Source organism: Peromyscus leucopus, chromosome 5, assembly GCF_004664715.2.
Source record: "Peromyscus leucopus breed LL Stock chromosome 5, UCI_PerLeu_2.1, whole genome shotgun sequence".
In the NCBI taxonomy this organism is placed as follows: Eukaryota; Metazoa; Chordata; class Mammalia; order Rodentia; family Cricetidae; genus Peromyscus; species Peromyscus leucopus.
This window is the reverse complement of record NC_051067.1, coordinates 2,267,216-2,288,990: the sequence shown is the minus strand read 5'-3', so window position 1 is coordinate 2,288,990 and position 21,775 is coordinate 2,267,216. Positions and strand designations below refer to the sequence as shown.

Below are 21,775 nucleotides of genomic sequence, written 5' to 3'. Positions count from 1 at the left end.
TGGCAATGGTTGAAAGACAGCCCGAACTGACCTACTCTGGTGATGGGATGGCCAAACACCCTAATTGTCATGCTAGAAACCCCATCCAACGACTGAGGGATCTGGATGCAGAGATCTACGACTAGGCCCCGGGTGGAGCTCCAGGAGTCCAATTAGCAAGAAAGGGGAGGGTTTATATGAGCGAGAATTGTTGAAACCAAGATTGGATAAAGCACAGGGACAAATAGCCAAACAAATGGAAACACATGAACTATGAACCAAAGGCTGAGGGGCCCCCAACTGGATCAGGCCCTCTGAATGGGTGAGACAGTTGATTGGCTTGATCTGTTTGGGAGACATCCATGCAGTGGAACTGGGTCCTGTGCTCATTACAAAAGTTGGCTGTTTGAAACCTAGGGCTTATGCAGGGTCGCTTGGCTCGGCCTGGGAGGAGGGGACTGGACTGAGTCTACCAGGTTGATCTCAGTCCTCGGGGGAGCCTTTGCCCTGGAGGAGGTGGGAATAGGGGGTGAGCTGGGAGGAAGGAGAGGGTGGGAGGGGGAGAACAAGGGAATCTGTGGCTGATATGTAGAACTGAATTGTATTGTAAAATAAAAGAAAAAAAGAAAAGGGGAAGTGCTGTGGGATGGTCTGTATGTCAAATTACTCTGATTGGTCAATAAATAAAACACTGATTGGCCAGTGGCCAGGCAGGAAGTATAGGCAGGACTAACAGAGAGGAGAATTAAGGGAACAGGAAGGGAAAAGGAGTCACTGCCGGCCGCCGCCATGACAAACAGCATGTGAAGATACCGGAAAGCCACGAGCCACATGGCAAGGTATAGATTTATGGAAATGGATTAATTTAAGATGTAAGAACAGTTAGCAAGAAGCCTGCCAGGCCATACAGTTTGTAAGCAATATAAGTCTCTGTGTTTACTTGGTTGGGTCTGAGCAGCTGTGGGACTGGCGGGCGAGAGAGATTTGTCCTGACTATGGGCCAGGCAGGAAAACTCTAGCCACCCTGAACCCACATCTCAATCAAACGATACCAGGCTGTTTGCAGTTTGGTCAGCAAACAAAAGCAAATCTAAGGCTTGTGACTGAACCAAGTTTCCTAATGGAATTGGTGGAGCATTCACATGTGAAAAAAGCACATTTTACACACACAGAGAGAGAGACAGACAGACAGACAGACAGACAGAATTCCTAACACCTGGTATAACTTACCATGATCTTGAACTTCTGATCCAGAAAGGGATGAACCATGTGCAGAATAGACTGTGTGCCAAACGGGTGTATTTCTCATTGTGCTCCATCTGCATACGACCAGCTGTGGCAGGTCCTCTCAGGAAAGCCCCGTGACCCAAAAAATATCTGCTTGGCACACAGCTTACTTCCATAAATTTAGCTCATATGGTCAATCATTTTCATTATGACAACTAGACCCTCCCTAGAAATTATACAACTTTGTTGTTCAATGCCATTCTTGCAGGAAAAATACCATTGAATAGTAACATAAACTGTCATTTTATCTTGGGTCATTATAGGTACCTGCAGGAGGCTGAGAAGCCAGATATTCATTTATTTCTAGAAGGGCAGAGACAGCCAAAACTGAACAGGACTGCACATATAAGAAGTGACATTAACTGGGTTTAGTGACTAGGATGCCTGGGTTCATCTCCCAGTCCTGCCTACCACCCACTGGCTGGAGACCTTCACCAGATTTCATCAACCCTCAGTTCTCCATTTCATCATGGATAAAATGAACTCAACATAGCATTACACTTATGCAGCTGTTGTAGAGATTAGATGATTTGTCTAATATTCTGTTGACACAAAGTGCAAAAAATATAAAGGAAGAATGTGTTTATTTCTCCTTCTCCTGCTCAAAATACATATTGCCTATTACAATGGCATTATGGCATGTGGGTGAGGCAGTCCTGGGCATTGCAAAGCATTGAGCTGTGAAACTACCCACACTGTTAGGTCTGTTGTCTAGGAATATACAACACACAGTCAGAATGGGGTGGTGCCACTTGAGGTTGCAAGTCCAGATAAAAGGCTCTGCTTTGAGGCAAGGGCAAAGCCAGCCTTCACTTGGCCGCATGCTTCTTGTAGATCTCCAGGAATTCCTGTACATCTTCAGGAGACCCCATGATGACTGGTGCCTTCTGGTGGATGTCAGTAGGAATGATGTCTAATATAGCTTCCTTTCCTGTGGTAGCAAGTCCTCCTGCCTTCTCCATGACAAAAGCCATAGGATTGCACTCATACAGCAGCCTCAGCTGGAAAACAAGACCAGAGACCAAGGCCTTCAGCTAGAAGGTGTTACCATCAGGGTGGGGGACTTCGTTCTGTTGTAAAGCTCTGCAGAGCTGGTGGAAGTTTCCATAGTAACTGATACTCTCTCCCTCTCTCTCCCTCTCTCCTTCTCAATTAGCAAAGTTCCCTCAGTGCTCCCACAATGCATCTGAGACAAAACCATTAGCTGTTTGGTTGAATAAAACCATTCATGGAGCCAGAGCTAGCCAGCCACCTGATGCAAACATAAGGCAGACCACCTGGATTTGGGACAGAGTGACATTTTGGCAGTACTAACAGTTCCCAACTCTTTACAGCCAGAGACTGGACCTAATGAGTGATTCCGTGTGTGTTGGATGGAGCTCTGTCTGTTTTAAAGGCATTTTTAAAAATCCACAGTGGTGTCTGGCTGCAGACATCTGGAAGGCAGACTGGCTCCTCCAAACAGTGCACTATTGTCCACAGCCCTGTACATTCCTCTTGAAAGCCTCCTAATGCTCTAGGGTTGGGATTTTGTCTGCCATATATCTTGATGTTTGCTTGTGAATATTAATTTTTTTATTGAGCACATTTTCATGCAGTTGGCCTGTAGAGCAGACAGACTGTGCTAGTATTTCCTGACTCTGTTTCCATATGGGAATCAGGGCCAGACTTGAAAACTTGAAAAAGGGGAAGCACCTCCACATTTCTGTCAAAGAAAAGAAAGTGAATCACTTGAGAAAAGTGCAATAAAGCAAGTTGGCTAAATACTTCTGGACTGTTACAGCAAGACAGGTGTGCTAAAAGAACAAAGAAAAAATGCTTTCAGTGAAGCAGACACCATGAGCCGTGAACAGACCCATCAGACCCACAATCTCAGTTCCTGACATCTTAAGGGCACTGTTCCTCCTATTTCTTCTTTCATATAAAACAGAGGTGCTGGAGGTGTAGCTCAGTTGCTAAGAGTGCTTATCTAGCATACACAGAACCTTGAATTTGATTGTAGTACTATGTAAACCCAGCATGGTGGTTCACACACCCCAGCCTTAGGAAGATGGATGAAGGAGGATCAGGAGTTCAAAGTCACCTTTGGCTACACAGCCTGACTCACATGAGACTGTCACAAAAAAACAAAAGAGGTGGGGAAGAGGACAGAATATCTGACAAGGAAACATTTTGTCGCCTTGCATGAAGACGCAAAGGATGCCCCCTAGCCAGCAGTGGAAGGCACACCAGCCCTGTGACTTGCTGGAGAGCTGGCCATAACATGGTCAGTGTAGTCAGTGGAAAAATCCACCTGGAAGCTCTGGGTTTCCCCACAGCCTTGTCCCTCATCAGACAACATCGCTTTCCAAGTAGCGAATGCCAAGCTCATTAGCTACATCCTATTTTATGCCTTTTGGGAGCCATCAAAGCAGACCCCTCTCTGCAATGCATATTTGATTTGCTATCTTGGTAATGAGACAGGGCTATTTCATTTCTCTCTATGAATGGAACCCATTCTGTGCAAGCCAAACCCATGCCCCCTGGAAGCTCTGAGTGCTTTTAGTCCCCTGTTGGAGTTCCATTAATTCTCTTTTGCCATAGCTTTGGAAGGGCCCTCATGAGACATTTTCACATTTAGTTGATACAGTCCGGGCCTTGCCTCAAATCTAGAGACTGTCACAGACATTTTAGCAACCACAGGAGAGTTCATCAGCTCTATGACCTTTCTACCTAAGGAAATCATATCTCCAGGCTGGAAACAAAACCCGCTGCTTCTTGCTCACTTCTTTGGGGATATACATACCTTTCCACTGGGGCTTTTCTTGTTGGCAGGATATAAAAAGATCCCTCCATACACCAGAGTTCGGTGAACATCAGCCACCATGGACCCCACATATCGGGCACCATAGGGAGCTGAATTATCCTACAAGGTTAAGAGCAGCAAAAAATTAGAGCTATGGAAGATAAAGGGCGTAGTATTAGTGTCCCTGATGTTTATTCCATTCCATAGTCATTTACCAAGTATCTTACAAAATGCTCACTTGGAGCTGAGCTAAGACTTGAAATGAAAATCCCTGTGGTACTTTAAATGTATTTGGCCCCCATAAGCTCATAGGGAATGGCACTATTAGGAAGTATGCCCTTGTTGGAGGAAATGTGGTCTTATATGAGGAGGCTGGATGGCACATTCCTTTAATCCAGACCTTGAGGCTGGAGGGCACACCTTTAATTTGGGTGGCACCTTCTATTGGAAGTGTGTCACTGCCTGCATGCTCCCCACCATGATGGACTGAACTCTGAACTGTAAGAAAGCCCCCTCAATTAAATATTTTCTTTGTAAGAGTTGCCATGATGGTGGTGTGTCTTCACAGCAATAGTAAACCCTAAGACAACCCCATTCCAGGGAAGAAGAAGGGAAGTCGTGGGCACATGACCTCCTGAATATCTCCAGCAGTCCACCTTCCAGCAATAGTCTCAAGGGAGTGTGATTGGTTCTGGCTATGAGGTTGGAACATGCAATATGAAAAAATTTAACTTGAAGTTTGACAAAGATTTTGTCAAACTAAAGAACTAAGCATATGCAAAGTTATATGTTTTGTGGGAGAGGACTTGGTACAAGCAAGGGCTTAACAGCATAGAGGTAAGTGCTGTTGCCACGGGGCATGCCAGCATGCATGTGTTTAGGGGTTGTGTATGGGAAAGGAGGGAAAATCATGCTATCAAGAAAGCCTGGGGCCAGCTTTGAGGACCCCGATTGCCATGTTAATATGTGGGCTTCATCCTCAGGAAGAGGCAGCAATGGTAAGGCAAAATCAAACACCCCTATAGAGCCCCCTGGGCAGTCAGCCATTTTTCTTCTTCATATTCACTAACTAGTAACCTCTGTAGTGAGATACTAAAGTAGACACTGTCCATCGTGTGTGTGTGTGTGTGTGTGTGTGTGTGTGTGTGTGTGTGTGTCTGTGTCTGTGTGTCTGTGTGTCTGTGTCTGTGTGATGGTATGCATGCAGTTATGTACACGTTTGTATGTGCATGGGTTTGTAGGAATGTATGTGTATGTGGAAGCTAGAGGTTGGTGCCTGGTGTCTTCTTCCATCACTCTCCACCTTATATATTGAGACCCAGTCTTTCACGTGAACCCAGAGCTTCTGATTTGGCTGTCCCAGCTGCCTGCTTGCTCAGGCCATCCTTTCTCTGCCTCCCTGTACTGGTACGGCAAGCAGGCCCACTGTGAGCTGGACCTGGGGACCAGGCTCCAGTCCTCACACTTGTGCAGCACGCAGTTTGCCATTGAGCATCTCTCCTGCCAGCCACCGACCATCCATACAACAGGCAGAAAGTCATCAAGAACATAAGCCTGAAGGCACAAACCCCATGTGGTAGGTGCTTGGGGTCCAGGGGCCCCAGAAACACAAATGCTTTATTGTCGTAAAAGAGCTCGTCTGGTTGACTTTATTGTCTAGGTTATGCTTGGAGATAAAGACTAAATAATGTTCCAATTTTGGTGTCCCCAAGCAAGCACTCCAGCCCCAACACCTATGTTCTATGGTCTCCACCTCTCTCTCCTTTCATCTCCAGGATAATTTACATCAGTAGATTTACTCATAAAGCAAGAGTCCCAGATGAAGTCCAGGCCTTTCTCAATGCCAAGTGTCCCTTTTCCTCTCAAGGACATTCCTCCCAAAGAGGAACACCACACCAGTCCCACCTGCCTACTCACTCACTGGAGGGAACTTTTTCCTTTGGACATACTCCGCGATGGCAGGGTCAAAGTCCTTGGCGTAGCCCTCATTAATGCTGTAGATGTTACCTTTCTTCTTGATCTTCACATCCTTATCCACCATTATGAATTCTCCAATGGCCTTTAAAACAAGGGAGAAAGGTAGACAGATGAACAGAGCATGGATTGTGACCACACCTCATCTCAGCGCAGTGACTGCAGCCAAAGTCTCTAGTGGTGAGAAGGATGGAGGGTGCCAAGGTGCCAGGGTGCCAGTGATTTCCATAAAACAAGAAAGAAAGCTTACAAGGCCAGACATGAGAGGGCACAACTCTAACCCCAATACTAGACAGGCTGAGGCAGGAGGATGAGGAGTTAAGATGATACTTCAGCAAACATCACTGCTTTCAGAAACTTTGCTCTGAACCTGTCTTATTTTCCCCTGAGGCCTCATGCAGAGACTTTTGACTTGTGCTCTCACCCTCCACTCCAGTCTTAGTTTATTTATTAAGTGCCCGTGCTCCCAGGGAGGTGAAAGTGCAGTTGTGTTAAGGATCAAAGGTAGCCAATGTTCTGATTTACAGCAGATTTGCCACACCCCATACACACTCCCACAGTCCTTTCAAGAGTGAACTGCCCCTCACAGAGGACACCATGCTGTGCTTTGTACCGTGTGTGTGTGTGTGTGTGTGTGTGTGTGTGTGTGTGTGTGTGTGTGTTTTGTTGTTGTTTGTGAAAAACAAAAGAGAGAAAGAGAGGAGGAAGGAAGGAAAGAAAAAAGAAAGAAAGAAGGAAGGAAGGAAAGAAAGAAGGGCTGGAGAGATGGTTCAGCACTGCTGCTCTCCCAGAGGACTCAGGATAGATTTGTAGCACCAATGTTGAATGGCTCCCAACCACCTGCAACTCCAGCTCCAGGAGATTCAACATCTTCTTCTGACCTCCGAGGGCACCACATACTTGGGACACACACACACACACACACACACACACACACACACACACACACACACACCATGCACAAGGTCAAAGCTACCAGTCAAATACCCAACCTCACAGATGTCTCACCGGGTCCAGCATGAAGCAGTTGACACCACAATCCATGGCAAGGACCAGCATGGTGGCGCTGCCGTAGAGAGCATAGCCAGCTGCCACCAGGTCCCGGCCCGACTGCAGGGCATCCTTCTCAGAAGGCTCATTAGTAGATTTCTAGAGCAAAAGAGAAAACAAAACATATATTCATTTTGGTTTGTGGTCCTTTTCTCCAGTCCAGCCATCAACTGGATGCATGGCAGCATATCTCTAATGCTGTGATTCTCAACCTTCCTAATGCCATGACCCTTTAACACAGTTCCTCATGTCATGGTGACCACCCAACTGTAAAATTACTTTCACTGTTCCTACATAACTGTAATTTTGCTACAGTTATGAATCCTAATGTAAACATCTGATATGCAGGATATCCAATACTCAACCCACAAAAGGGTCTTGACCTACAGGTTGAGAACCACTGCTAAGGAAAGCGAGCAGCATCCCCGAGGTTGCCTCCCTTTGCACAACAGTAGCATTCTGATTGCATCACTACCACAGCCCAGCTTCCTGCATCAGGATTCTTCTTTCCAATCAACATCCCCTTCACATCTTCCTAATGTAATATTCCCTCATGTCTCCATTATCACTTCCAAAAAGCAGCACGCCTTCTCGCCAGCTCCACTAATGAAACCTGATTATAGGCCTCTGTCTTCACCTGCTTCTTCCATCGTTATTTAAACAGATTAGCGCAGGGCTGCAGGGCTGAATGTCTCAGGGGAAAATCGATTCTGTGTGCTTCCATCAGTCAATAGAAACACACACTCGCTGAGCAGTGTGGTCAGTTACTCCCACATCAAAGAAATTCTCAGAAATATAGTTTGTGGCCTCTCTCTGGAGTCATTAAAGGACAGGCCAGATGCTGCTGACGTTTCTCCCCCACGACCCAGAGTAAGACGCACATTTTAAAGCTGGCATCACAGAACCTGAGAGGGAATGAGGGCTACTAGAGGCTGGACAGTTGGTGAGAAAAAGAAAAAAAAAATTTTTAATTGGTTTCCCTAAATGCCAAATTTGGTCCACGTGTCACTAAAAGAAAATGAACATCCTTTGTCGGTTTGGATTGCTTGCCAGGATTATCTTAACAGTAACCTGTGTCCCTGGAAGCCAGTGACACAAAGATGGGACACAGGCCTCTAATTATCTCTCCTCCCTTGCCCTAAGGCTTCACAGAAACAGCTGTCCACCTAGGAGAGTCCTGCATAGATTCACCATGCCTAGCACCACGCATTCATGCCACCCCTGAATGGTGTCATCCAACACCCTTATACTCTTCTGTGCCCTTGAAATGAGGAATTTGACCACTTCTCTGCGATGTTCACATACTCAAAAGAATCTCTGGATCAGAAGTTCCTCCCCCAGCCAACCCTAACCCTTCCTGATTGCATTTTCTCCTGAAAAGTCAGAGCAATGAACACCTTTGCCCTGGAAGTATAGCTTACGCCCTCACAGCTGCCTGGGATTGTCAAGTGCAGAGCACTGGGCACAGCCAGCACTTGCTGAGCATTGTCTTTCTTCTCCTCCCTCAGAGGCCACAAGTGTCACAAGCATTAGGTTGTATCATTCCATGTCGCCCCATAAGGAGCACACAGTAGTTTCCATCAACTGAGGTGGTGGAGGGGAAAATCAAGCAGAATGGGCAGGATCATTCATAAAGCTTTTCCCTCACAAGGGCAAATAACCATTCTTTTTAAAATCCCATCCTTAGTTATGGAAACCAAATGTGTTTTTAAGGATGCTGCCAATTTCTAGAGGAAGACTAGACTAAAGAGAGATGAATCATCTCATGGGAAACATTTGTTTGGTTTTGTTTTCTTTATTGTATGAAAATAACTTTTTTTAAAAAAAGATTTTTGGCTTAAAGAAAAAAACAAAGCAGGTTGGGCTGGTTTGGGGAGGTTGTCACTGTATCTGTCTTGACATTTTTTAAATCTCAGTTTCTTTGTAAAAGAGAGATATGGCTGAAAGAGTGAAATGGTCTCTTCTTCCACCAGTATTTTATTACTGTATCTTAGCAGTTTTGTGGATCTTTCATGCACAGAATGTGCAGGGCAATGAGACCTTGCCGTGAATCTATTCAAGCTCCCAGCTTTCTGTTCCACATTCATTTTCTGATCAAATCCAGTGGCTTTGTACACTACACTTACCTTTCTGTAAATGCCAAAAATGGTTCCAATTGACACAAGGCAGTCAATGTTGGATGAGCCATCGAGGGGATCAAAACAGACAACATATTTACCCTGGGCAAAGAAAACAAAATGCAAACAAGGTAAGTACACACTGAATGAACGCTAAAGGACAAGGTGGGAAATAAAGTCTTATTTGTTTATATTCTGTCAGTGAAGGTGATGAGAAGATGGATGGACAGACAGACAGTTAAATGTTAGGCAGAGAAAATATCATTTAGAGTAGAAAGTATATAAGTGGTAAAACACAGATAATTAAATCACAACTTCCTACATCACTGGTATAACTGAATCATAATTTTGGTTTGGGAGTGTCCTGGCAGCCAAAGGAAAAAAGAAAAACAAAAGCAGTCATTTGTTTCTCTTTCTTGTAAGGCAAAGAAATAATGCCTTAGGGGAAGGGAAGATGTCCTGAGCACTTATGTCTGTAAGACATTTGTCACTCAGTTTGATAGGTGCTACATGAAATTGTAGTGCACAGATTTCTCAACAATATCCCTGATATGACTCCTAAGAGAAATGGCCCTGTGTTGTGGTGGGAGCAAAACATCAGTGGCATGCTTGGGCTGGCCAGCTCCAGTTCACAAGCTCATTGGACAGGCTTTTCCAAGCTCTGTCAGGGACTCCAAGTGTACAGTCCAGCCTTTGAACATTTACACCCTTGAGCTTTTTAAGTACAACAAATTGGAGAAATTTTTCTGGGGAGCCAGCTTACCAGCTCATCACTGGGAATTTTCCATCTCCAATTAGCTTCTTTAGATGTGGGGGTGGAGAGAATGTTTAATGTTCTGCACCAGATTCAGGGGACTCCTTGACTGCTTGATTTAACAATTCATTCCTGTGGATGCAGGAAACTGCAGACTGGAAAATAAGACTGCAGCCACTGTGATGGCATGTCACGGGGGTGGGGGGGGGGTGCTGGAACACTGGCCAACACTGCAGAAAAGATGGGGACTTCTGAGACATGTGGCGATCTGCTACAAGGGCTGTCGAGCACGTCACTCTAAGCTGGCTGCTGCCCCTTCCTAAGGTCAGCACAAGCTGAATGTTTAATCAGCTTCTGATTTTCTTTCCCAATGCTACTCTTCCATGCCCCCAACTCACCTTCATCCAGGAAAGACAGTAAGTATAACTGCTTCTAGTCTCAGGTTTGCTTTACTAGCTGCCACTGTCTCATAAGAGCTCAACAAACTCTCTCCTATAGCATGTCATGTCCGAAATCCCCGAGCCTCTCTGCAATGTTGAACATTTCTTCAGTGGTTATTCCACATCCCCCAGATGTCTGTCATTGAGCTTTACAGCATGCCAGGCTGGAGCTAGATGCTGGGTCACACAGACTGTCTCTTGTTCTCTGCCTTCACAAAGCAATCTGACCTCCAGGGAATCCCATCGCCTGAACTGGCACTGGAATGTGGAGCCAATTCAGCTTGGCAGTGGGTCTATCATGAAGGCTGGGAATTGGTCATATCGAAAAGGCAATTAGCAGAAGCCAGGCTTTGAAGATACCTAAACACAGCAGTGACCACTCAGGAATGGAGACACACCCTGGAGAAATGGGAAGAACAGGATCAATGGAGCCTCTGGGACAGAGTTCAGAGGTTTAGGATGACAGGAGGACTGAATAGAAGGAGCTTGGGAAATCCCTAGAAATCTAGCTTGGAGAAGTGAATGAAATCTTGCATGCAGCCAAGAAGGGAAATAGCTACATGCAAGCCTTCAACAGTGCAGACACAGACCCACCCTCTTCTCAGGCTCTATTATGATGGCGTGTTTATCCTCTTCAGACACAAGAACACAGGCAGAAAAGGACGACTTCAGCATATTGATAACCAGGTCATTGGAAAGGACATCCAGCTTCTTCACTTGGTCCCCTGTCACATTGGTTGAGCCAGCAATGCCATACCTAGAGGGGAAAAAAAAAAACACAGAAAATAAGCCAAGGCCACCAGAACCTCACTGAGGGCAAGCATGAGCGGATCTAAAAAAGAAAACCAGCATGCCAGGGTGGCCTTGCCTGGAAGGGCTGGCAGAGGGGCCCTGTTCCGGTCCTGAGATCACACATCTCTGGTCAGATTCATGTTTCCCAATCATTGTAGTGACCCTATTAAACCTTTTAAAACAATCTCTCCTCCTCCCCCATGAACAGAGCACTACCCTGTTTTCACATTGTGTGTTTATTACTGTGTCTATGATTTACACATAATAATGGGTGGTTTTTATGCCACTTGTTTTGTGCAAGAACCAATGTTTACCCCCACATGTAGAAGTTCAGTGCATCGGTTAAAAACAAGCAAGAAAGCTTGGGTTGGAGTGAGCCTGGTGTGTGAGCTAACCCCGGGGATGCTTTGACTTGTAACAGAAATCATCCTGAAAGAAAAGCAGCAATAAATGTTTCACACTTCATTTTACAGAGAAGAAAGATTGAATGCCAACACCCTTGGACGTCAAACTACACAGGCAGGCAGAGTGGATGGCAGTGACCCTCTAACTCCCAACAGGGTCTGCTCTTATGATCCTCAGCCCCTGCATGACATCAGTCCTCCAGAGAGGAAGAATTGAGAAGCTTGAGTTCTTTCTTTCTTTGTGAGCTACCTGCAATCAATCATTGCAGAATTCCCAGAATCCAAGAGGCTCATCCAAAATGCAGCCTGGCTGTGTTTGAATGAGGAGAAGGCAGGTTGTCACTGATACAGATTGAAGAAAGACACAGGAAGGAGGCAAATGATGAAGAGAGGATGTGAGGGTTAAGTTACAGAGCTGGAAGTGGGTAGGGGCACAATGGTACCCTGAGATGTCTATTGTATTTCCTGAGAACTAGTTATCAGTACTTCAGTGACTGAGTGTGTCAACTGTTTTGCTGTTGTTCTGTTTTGTGTTTCTCTTTTAGACATCTCAAGTATCCCAGCTGGCCTTGAACTCTCTACATAACTGAACTGATCCTCCTCCTGCCTCCACCTCCACACCCAAACCTTAGGAGCTGAGGATCCAACCCAGGGCTTTGTGCATGCTGCACAAACACTGGACCCACTAGCTGCAGCCCCAGCCCCTTGCTTCAGCTGTTGAAAACATATTTCTCCCTTGAAACCTAACTTGCTTCTGTATGGCTGGGCAAATCACAGCCCAGTCTAGAAATGACCAAGCAAGGGCCTGGTTGGCTCATTTGTCAGCATCAGCCACTGTTGTTGTCACCCCTTCTGGCCTGGAAAACAGCACCCTGCCCTCTGGCCCCTCCACCTCTTCTTTTCTGCCTTGCCCCTCCTTCTTCACTGAGACCAAGCAGCATGTAGACTGGCAGTCTGCTGTCTTTGTTCCTCTTTCTACACCGCCTCTCTCTGAAGTCAACTGTGAAGTCCACACTGGTGTCTCGACTCTTGGTAGGGATCACCATCCCTGGTGCTTCTCCTTCACCGGCCCCATGGTGACAGTTTTCCTCCCTCTAGCTTGAAGCTGCCATCATTGTAGCCACCGTTGACTCAGAAGGGGAGCAGTGCTGACAAGTGAGGACAGAAGCATACAGGATACCAACCACAGTCCCCGTGCAGACCTCAGCTCTGTGAATCCCTAGTTTCTGAGCCTCCCTCTCCTCTCGCATGTGCACAGAGGGAATGGTATCTTCCACACAGAGCTCAGCACAGTCTGGGCACCAAGCAGAAGGCCTGCTTGGCTTATTTGTCAGCATGAACGACAGTTACTCCCTTCTAACCTGGAAAATGGGGACACAGATTGATAGGAACCGTTCTGAGGACCCTGAGACGTGGGGGCCGAGGAAAGAAGAGCCCCAAGCAGAGGGTTGGGGCCCTGCAGACTGACACTGTGCCATAGTCTGCCACACTATGATGAAGAACCTGAAGTAATACTGAGCTGCTTCAATGAGGGAGCTGGAAGGCACAAGCACAGCACTGGCTGTAGCAACAACCCTTTTATCTGCATCACCTCAGTGGTGGTTGGCACCCACGGCTAGTTAGAGTGGCTGGATGAAGGACAGACCACAGGTGAGACAGGAAGCCAGTGTGAGGGGGAGGGGCAGCATGCCACCTCCCACTGGCCCCAACCCCATAAAGACACTGTCACTTCTCAACACCACCAGCACACTGGAGACTAGGTTCCCAGCACAAGATCCCTTGAAATTCACACCACAGTGTGGTATTGTGTTCCCCCAAATATTGTGCATGCTAATAAACTTATCTGGGGTCAAAGACAGAACAGCCACAATATTAAACATAAAGGATAGGCAGTGGTAGCACATGCCTTTAATCCTAGCATTCCAGAGGCAGAGATCCATGTGTTCAAGGATACAGCCAGGCATGGTGACTCATCATGCCTTTAATCCCAGAAAGCAAGCCTTTAATCCCAGGAAGTGGTGGTAGAAAGCAGAAAGGTATATAAGGCCTGAGGACCAGAAACCAGAAGCATTTGGCCTGGTTAAACATTTGGCTGGTTAAGCATTTGGCTGGTTAAGCATTCAGGCTTTTGAGCAGTAATTCAGCTGAGACCCATTCCGGATGAGGACTCAGAGGCCTCCAGTCTGAGGAAACAAGGCCAGCTGAGGATCCAGCGAGGTGAGGTAGCTGTGGCTTGTTCCGTCTCTCTGATCTACCAGCATTGACCCCAATAACTGGCCCCGGGTTTGTTGAATTAATAAGACTTGCTAAGATTCATGCTACACCACAGCAAACCACAACTTGTGGGAAGGATGGACCTCCTTTCTATGGATCCCAGTCCCACCTACTCCTGTACCCCAGTGCCTTTTACTTAAAAAACTAAGCCTTCATAAAATCTACAAATAACTTTCTGGGGACCTCCTCAGCCAGGGCTGCAGTGCTGAGCAGGACAGACCAGGCCCCTTGCCTCGGGGGGCTTAATATTGCAGTGAGGAAAAACAAGCAAGAAAATGGCTGTTTCCAAGTGAGTGTGATAGTCAGGGAGGGCCAGAAGTCAGGTAGCAGGGTGGGGAATTAATTTGGATGATCAAGAAAGCACTCAATGCCAGTCTTCAAACTGCTTGGAATTTAGTGTTCGGTTGGTTGTTTTATTTTGTTTTGTTTTTGTTGTTTTGTTTTCTGTCGTTGTTTTATTTTTTAAGAAAGAGAAGAAACCCAAAATACCTGAAGAACCCTGAACCAGTCAGCTATAACTGCAAAGCAAAGGTACAAACACCTCCGAGGAAATAGTCTGCTTTTCTGCATTTCCAGAAGTAAGAGGCTTCGTGCTGTGTAAACATCTAAAGAAGTATCTTTTTAAAACTTGTGGGGCCTTTCTCCATAATGCCTGGATCCAGGAAGTTCCTGAGATGCAATAAAAGAGAGCCCCTGATCCACTCAGCTGACTTTTCTGAGCATTCATCTTCAACACTTGACCAAACCATAAATAACATGAGGCCTGGCATCATCTTGTCCTGGGCTATGAGTGTTTTCGGTGCTATCCGCAGAGGTGACTCGATAAGTCAAGCCTGTAGTGTACACGCTCCAGGATCTTGAGAGAGCTTGACCCTAGGGTCACAGAGAAGCCAGCATTCAGGAAGCTAAGGGTCACAGAGGTTTGCTGCCTGTCCATGCTGAGAGCCCTGTGGGCCAGATAACAATCCACAGGTTGAGCAGTATGGAGACCGTCCTTATTCCTGCACTGAGGTACCAGTCTCGCTCAAGGCAGGACCCCCATTCATCTTCATGTGGCAGCCACTGGGTGACACTGCTCCTCCATCTTGCCTTAGAACCCTTCTTTGCCCCAGGTGAGGGCCTGCCTCTTCCAGAAGGACAGTCCTTTCCAGAAACCTCCAAACTCAAAGATTATTCGCTGTACAGTGTCTCTAGGACATGAAGTGTGAGGGCTCCCCCCGTTAAGCCCAGGTACTAAGACACACCACAAGGAAACACAGTAATGTGACTTGAAGGTAGACACTGGGCTCAGGAGAGTGGATTTTGCCAGGCAATAACACTGTCGTGGTGGTAGGAGCACAAGCAAATATCACACAACAATGGCATTTGCTAAAGGAACTGACCTTACACAACTGAGAATTTACAGTTCTTGAGCATAAACAAAAGAATATTCCCTTCAGCTCAAATCCTTAGCTTCAGGAGTAAAACCAATGTGCAGCAAGTGCTCCATAAACATGTTTTGAATGGATGAATTCTGCCATCTGAGCGGGCCCTAACCCACCACAAAGCCGCTGTACATGAGCATACTCCTCCATCAAAGTGCACCCTGTGGGCTGAGGAGATGGCTCAGTGGGCAAAGGTGTTTGCTGCCAACTCTGACCATCAGTCCCCAAGACCCACATAGTGGAAGGAGAGAACTGACTCCAGCAAACTGTCTTCCAACCTCCACATACATACCATAGTATGCATGCATACACACACATAGACACACACACAACAAATAAGTAAAGTGTTTTTTAAAAAAGAAAAAAACTAATGTGTACCTCCTGCACAAACTTGTGTAGGCAAGGACAGTGGTTTTTCCCTCCCACCAGCTTGTCAGAAGAACAAAAGAGGTGACAGTCAAAGCCACAGGCTGGAACTCCAGATCACCAGGATTCTAATCCCAGCTCTACTACATACTTAGCAGCCCTGTGCAAGGCACTTCATACCCCGGCCTCTGATTCTTCAACTATAAATAACATGGGAACACAGACGATCAGCTTCATAGTGTGTGGGGAGGGTGAAGAATGAGTTGTAAGGGTCAAAGGCTCTAAATGATGCCCTTGTATAGACAGACATTCAAGAAATATTATCATCTTACGCCTCCCCCTAGTTCTTTCAACATCAGCATGCTCGTGCTGAGAAGCAAAGAGAGGTCCTAGCAAGAAGTCTGCAGCACAAAGACCTACATTCAAATTCTGTATGTTCCTCCTACCAAGTATGTGGTCCCTGCTGATCTGTCCAAACTCCCTGGCTAAGCTCAACCTGATGGACTTAGCCAGAAACAGGGAGTGTGACACACCTGGTCTAGAGACATGTCCCTTGGCATGTCTGACTCCCTAAAATGACATCCTTGACTTCCTGATTGACAGGCCATTTCCCTTCTCCCAGAGTCTACAGCAGAGCTGTGAGCAGCAGCACCTTTGGCAGCATGTAGGAGGACCATACTAGTTGTCAGAACATCTAACCAAGGACAAGGGAGGTAGATTATGATTTAAGTCTTATCACTGAAGTCCTGGGTAACTCCGCCTCCACCCTGTTATTGATTCATCTTGTGGTAAATGACCAACCATTCACCCAGAGGGAAAATCCAAGGGTTAGTTCAGAAATCCATGGAAGAGGTGCCAATCAAGCTCTTTTCAGGGTCACAAACCCCAACCCTGGCTTTTGTTCATGCAGGTTGCAGATGGACAGATGTCAGGGTATGAGGCCAGCTCTGAATCTGCCCTGGAATGAGATTTGCAATGCACTCAAGTCAAGTGGTGCAGATAAGCCAAGAAACAAAAGAGAATCTGGTACTGTTCTAAGTAATTTTGTGCCACAAATTCTGCAAATGTGAAGACAAGTGTAAGCACATATTAGTTATCCCACAATTCTAGACTTAAAGCTGAATTTCTTTATTGTTTTCCTCCATCAAACAAGGAAGATCTCATATATAAAAAAGAAACATTTCTGGAGAACTGGGGAGATGGCTCCGTTTGTGATGAGTTTGCCCTTGTGAACTCAATCCCCAGAACCAGGGTTTTAAAAACAGATCATGCCGGGCGGTGGTGGTGCACACCTTTAATCCCAGCACTCGGGAGGCAGAAGCAGGTGGATCTCTGTGAGTTCGAGGCCAGCCTGGACTACAGAGCGAGATCCAGGAAAGGCGCAAAGCTACACAGAGAAACCCTGTCTCGAAAAACACAAACAAACAAAAAAAGCATTAAAAACAGATCATGGCAGCACACAATTGTAATTTCAGTGCTGGGGAGGCAGAGACAGGCCGATCCCAGGAGCTCACCGACCAGCCTGCCTAGCCTAGTCAGTAAGTGAACTCCAGGACAATGAGAAACCTTGTCTCAACAAACAAGGTAGATACCCTTTGAGAAACAGCAGCAAAGGTTTGGCCCTGACCTACACACACACACTTTTCCAGATGTTGTAGCCTAGAATATATTCCAGCTGATATGCATATGGGTGGCTGCAAAATAGAATGAAGGCAAAGCACAAAGAAAACAGTTTACAAAAGAAATAAATAAAAGTCTTCAGGAAAGCAGTCATGATATCAATATGTGATTAGTAAGCTCCTTCATCTTCACACAACACTCTAAGGTTGAAGAACAGTTGTTCCTATCTTACAAGAGGGGAAACTGAGACTCACACATGCTTCACCACTCATCCATATCACGTTAATTAAATGTCAGCCCAGGAATCTAAGCCCAGCTCCTTCTCTCTGAAATGGGCTCTTTGGTTCCACATTTCCCTGCTCTTCTAAACCCAGTTGTGACATTCTCAGGGCCAATGTGTCAAGTCCAGTGGCATAGATGCCCTCAGAATATGACTGTATGTTTCTGCAATAGCCTAAGATAAGGCTTCCAAAATTCCACATTCCCTCACTGCTCCCCAGCCTCTAGAAGTCAAGTCCTCCTTGGAATTCCATTTTGGAGTTTTGTATTCTACTCTTATTTGCTAGAATGATTCTACTCTTATTTGCTAGAACCAGCTCTTTGAGAACAACCCTCTTTGCCTTTCAAATTCAATCCATACTTTACCTTTGCCAGGTTCTTCTTCTGCCTTCTCTGCTACTATAGCTCTGGTCACTCCTTCATCTTTTCCACCCATTTTCCATGCTTTCTCTTCTAACTCCATACCTCTAGCCTTCCCTTCCCCAGAACCTGACCTGGGCTATATGAGATGCTGCCTCAAGATATCATGTTAGGAACCATGGAAATGGCAACAGTGGCAACTTTAAGGTTGACTGAGATAGGGTAGCAACATGATCCGTAATTACAACTCTTCTGACTCCCTGTGAGACATCAGGCTGAGCTTTGTAAACCAGTCCAGATGAGGTTCTTGCAAGATCTGCAACCACCCCATCCCTTTGGGTGCATGCTCTTCTAGGGTCAATTGGTAGGATTAATAAGCTCTTTGAAGGCTCTTCATTCAACACTTCAAAGACCAAATGAATATAATTTGGAGGCCTGTCAAGATCATATCTGGCTGCTAGTGGTCATTTGGAGGCCTGTCGAGATCATGTCTGTCTGCTAGTAGTTCCACTGCATGTCATACAGTTAATAGTCACATGCTCCCTGTCCCACAAGAATTCAACTTCTTCCCATCAGCTACCCATGTAATCATCATCAACACCTATTGTACCACTGTAATAACCAGAGTAGTGAGGACTTAAATGCCACAAAACTGCAGAAGGGTTTCATTACTCATGAGATGTCTGCTCAGTGAAACACCATGCAGCAGTTTAAAAGAAGATGGAGGATGTCACACCCTGATGGCAGAGACTGTTCATTATATATTGGAGAAAAACATGGCAAATACAGTCCCATTTTGTTTTCTAGCTACATAGGAATGTGTAAATGCATGTTCATGTAGACATTTACTTTAGCATAAAGTAACCTCTGAGAAAATAATCAACAACAGTTAGCAGTGGGTACCCTGAGGATTTGGCATGGGTCAGGGGTGAGGGGGGCCTCTTTTTCCTTCATATCTTTTGAATGGCTTGGTGTTTTTGTCAATGGGTACAAATCTTTAAGAAATCTGTGATAATATTTTCAAAACTGATGTCACGATTGTCTAGTCTATTAATACACATTCTCTTCTGTGCCAAAACTAGCACCTTCTACTAAAACCCACTCTCATTATCTGAGGTTAGTTAAAAAGTAGAGTATCTCACAGCAGATTTAGGGTTTCTAGGTCTCTCTGGAATTGTGACAAGTACTGGTGCATTTTAAAATAATGTAAAAAACACCAACTGCTGTCTCTTACAAAGCCCCCAGGTCCTCAGAGAGTTAAATCTGTGCACTGTAGATTTACTATGAAGTGGGACTTTACCTGTGTGTGCTTGCTGAAAGACTCCTTAGGGTCAAAAACAAAATAGTGAAGGAGTCCTCACCTCTAACATAGCAGTTCCTAGCTTTCTCTAGCAAGGCCTAGCCCTGCTTGGCATCTGAACGTAAGTGTGGCCAGATGCTTTGTTCTTAAGAATTATCTCAACCAAAACACACAGTAGAAACGGAGGTTTTGAGAAATAAATGCATAAAGAAATAAATAACCCATGTCGTATTGTTGGAGGAGAATTTAAAAATGCATTTCAAAGGATTATATGCTCAAGTTAGCAACAAACCTCACATAGCATTTCTGCATTGTTCATATGTATGAGAAATATTAAGGAAGTATACAGGTAATCTGAAAACCCAGGTTCCATTCAGTTGTATGTGGACCAGTTAGATACCAAACATGTGCTCAGACTGGAACAAAGTAAAAAAGAGTTTATAGTTTTAAAACAGAAGGTGTCTCTGAGACTCCATGTTCCTTCACTTCCTACTACCTACAGTATGAACTATAGATCAGAGCATTAAAATCACCCACCATGCCAAGTGTGGTGGTGCACACCTTTAATCCCAGCACTCAGGAGGCAGAGGCAGGCAGATCTCTGTGGGATCAAAGTCAGCCTGTCGACACATAGTAAATTTCAGAATAGTGAGAGCTATATAAGTGAGACCCTGTCTCAAAAAGCCAAAAAATAATAAAATAATAATAATAATCACCCACTGCAAGGAAACTTATTGGAAAGGCAGAATCTCAAATCCTCCCCAATTGCCCCTGAAGGAGGGTCAGCATATCAAGGTCCCCAAATGGTTCAGAAGAAGGAGATCCATTCCTTGGCTCCATCAAAAGCAATCTACTGCTGGGCAGTGGTGGCACACGCCTTTAATCCCAGCACTCGGGAGGCAGAGTCAGGCAGATCTCTGTGAGTTCGAGGCCAGCCTGGTCTACAGAGTGAGTTCCAGGACAGGCGCAAAGCTACACAGAGAAACCCTGTCTCGAAAAACCAAAAAAAAAAAAAAAAAAAAAAAAAAGCAATCTACTACTTCTGCCCTGTCTTTGAGTTCTTCACTAATTGGGCAGGATCTGCTCATGGCATTAATGTAAATAGGGAGAGGGTTTGTTGCTCACAAGGTGAGTCTCTGCAGCTAGCCCCAGAAAGAGGGAGCGCCCAGGGCACCATGTGGACAGCCAGACTTCGCTGGACATCTGCTTCTTCCCAGATGCTTAACGAAACTAGTCTAGGTTGAGGATGATATTGGATTAGAAATTGAACTTGGGCCGAAATTCCAAAGAGAGTAACAGGGGTTAAAAGAGAAATGGGCAGGAAGGTGCCGGTGCTGGCAGGTGGGCAGCTGGTAAGTCACCCACTTTTACCACGAGGCTGGGAAGAGCAGCAAGGAGAGTTGAGACCCGAGGAGGGCTAGAGCAGTTGTGCACCTGTAAGACAGCCCTCCCAGGGTGCCTGCTCCATCACCAGGAAGGAGAATGGAGGCTGTGTGCAGCAGGAGATCTCAGGAATCTCAGGTGTCAAAAGGGCACACTGGCTACCAGTAGGGGGTCCAGAGAGGAGGACACGTCGGCGCTCTAATAGACCAGACACAGCCACCAGAGGTCTAACTCACAGCTGTGCGATGCCCGCCTTGCGCACCGCAGACGAGATGGCTTTGATGGCGGTGCAGAGGGAGTTCAGCAGCTGGGTCAACTCGCCGGTGCCCCGAGCCTTCCTGCCCTCCTCCATGACGAAGCGGGTCAGGGTGTCGATATCCGTGTCGAAGGACGCCTGGTCCGTCATTGCTGGGGCCTGATACAAGTGCCGGCTGCAGGTGCTGGCAGGTAGGGTCCACAGGTGATGGTCACAGCGGGAGTACTGAAGGCCGCCCAGTGTCTGCAGAAGCTCAATGAACTTGAGTCCTCCGGGAGCTTATAGTCGTCAGGTCTCCGCCCCCTGTCCCAGGAAACACCTCCTTACTCCCTGCCTCCACCCAACTGACTGTTCTGCTCACGGGCCAAGATCCTCCTAACCTCCCCCTCCCTCCGTTCCATGAACCCTCCCCTAGATGCCACGCAGACATTGCCACTTCCTCCTCTGTTGCCCCAAGGCCCGACCTGCGTTGTGCAGCATTCCTCTGGACTACCTGCATGGTGATTGCCTTCGATCCCCGCAATAACCTGCAAAAGAGTAAAAATACAAAGCAAATCCAGCGGGGTTGAGTAACTAATTCAGTTACTTTCCCTGCACAACTGGAGGGGGCCAAGCTGGCTTGTTCAGTGCCTACCAACCGCTCTGATCACCTCTCTGCACCCTGTCACCTGTCTCTCTGACTCACCTCCTGAGAAGGAGATTCCCCTATCCTTCATCCGGTCTGAATCCTTAATTGTGGCCTCCTCGAAGTTTCTAAAGTTGGAGAATTGTTGAGTGTGTTCTGCAGGGGAAACAATTGCAGGCACCTCCACAGCCAGCTTCCTGAACTGCTCCTGTTCTAGCTGTCACGGGAGTCACAGACTGATTTGCAGAACAGTTACGGAACAGCTACTGTGTACCAGAACACCTCTTCTCTTTGTGGCCAGGACCT

At 46.2% G+C, this 21,775-nt stretch overlaps 1 protein-coding gene across 1 annotated transcript; it reads right to left on the bottom strand.

The window, feature by feature from the left end:
* Positions 1-1,833: 1,833 nt before the first annotated feature.
* Fbp1 (fructose-bisphosphatase 1) lies at positions 1,834-21,221 on the bottom strand. The gene is made up of 7 exons (XM_028862075.2): positions 20,825-21,221; positions 10,981-11,143; positions 9,202-9,294; positions 7,034-7,174; positions 5,973-6,110; positions 4,052-4,171; positions 1,834-2,267 (listed from the first exon to the last, which is right to left on the bottom strand). The coding sequence occupies exons 1-7, from the start codon at positions 20,992-20,994 to the stop codon at positions 2,076-2,078; spliced, it is 1,017 nt and encodes a 338-aa protein (XP_028717908.1). The 5' UTR covers positions 20,995-21,221; the 3' UTR covers positions 1,834-2,075.
* Between the last annotated feature and the right edge of the window lie 554 nt (positions 21,222-21,775).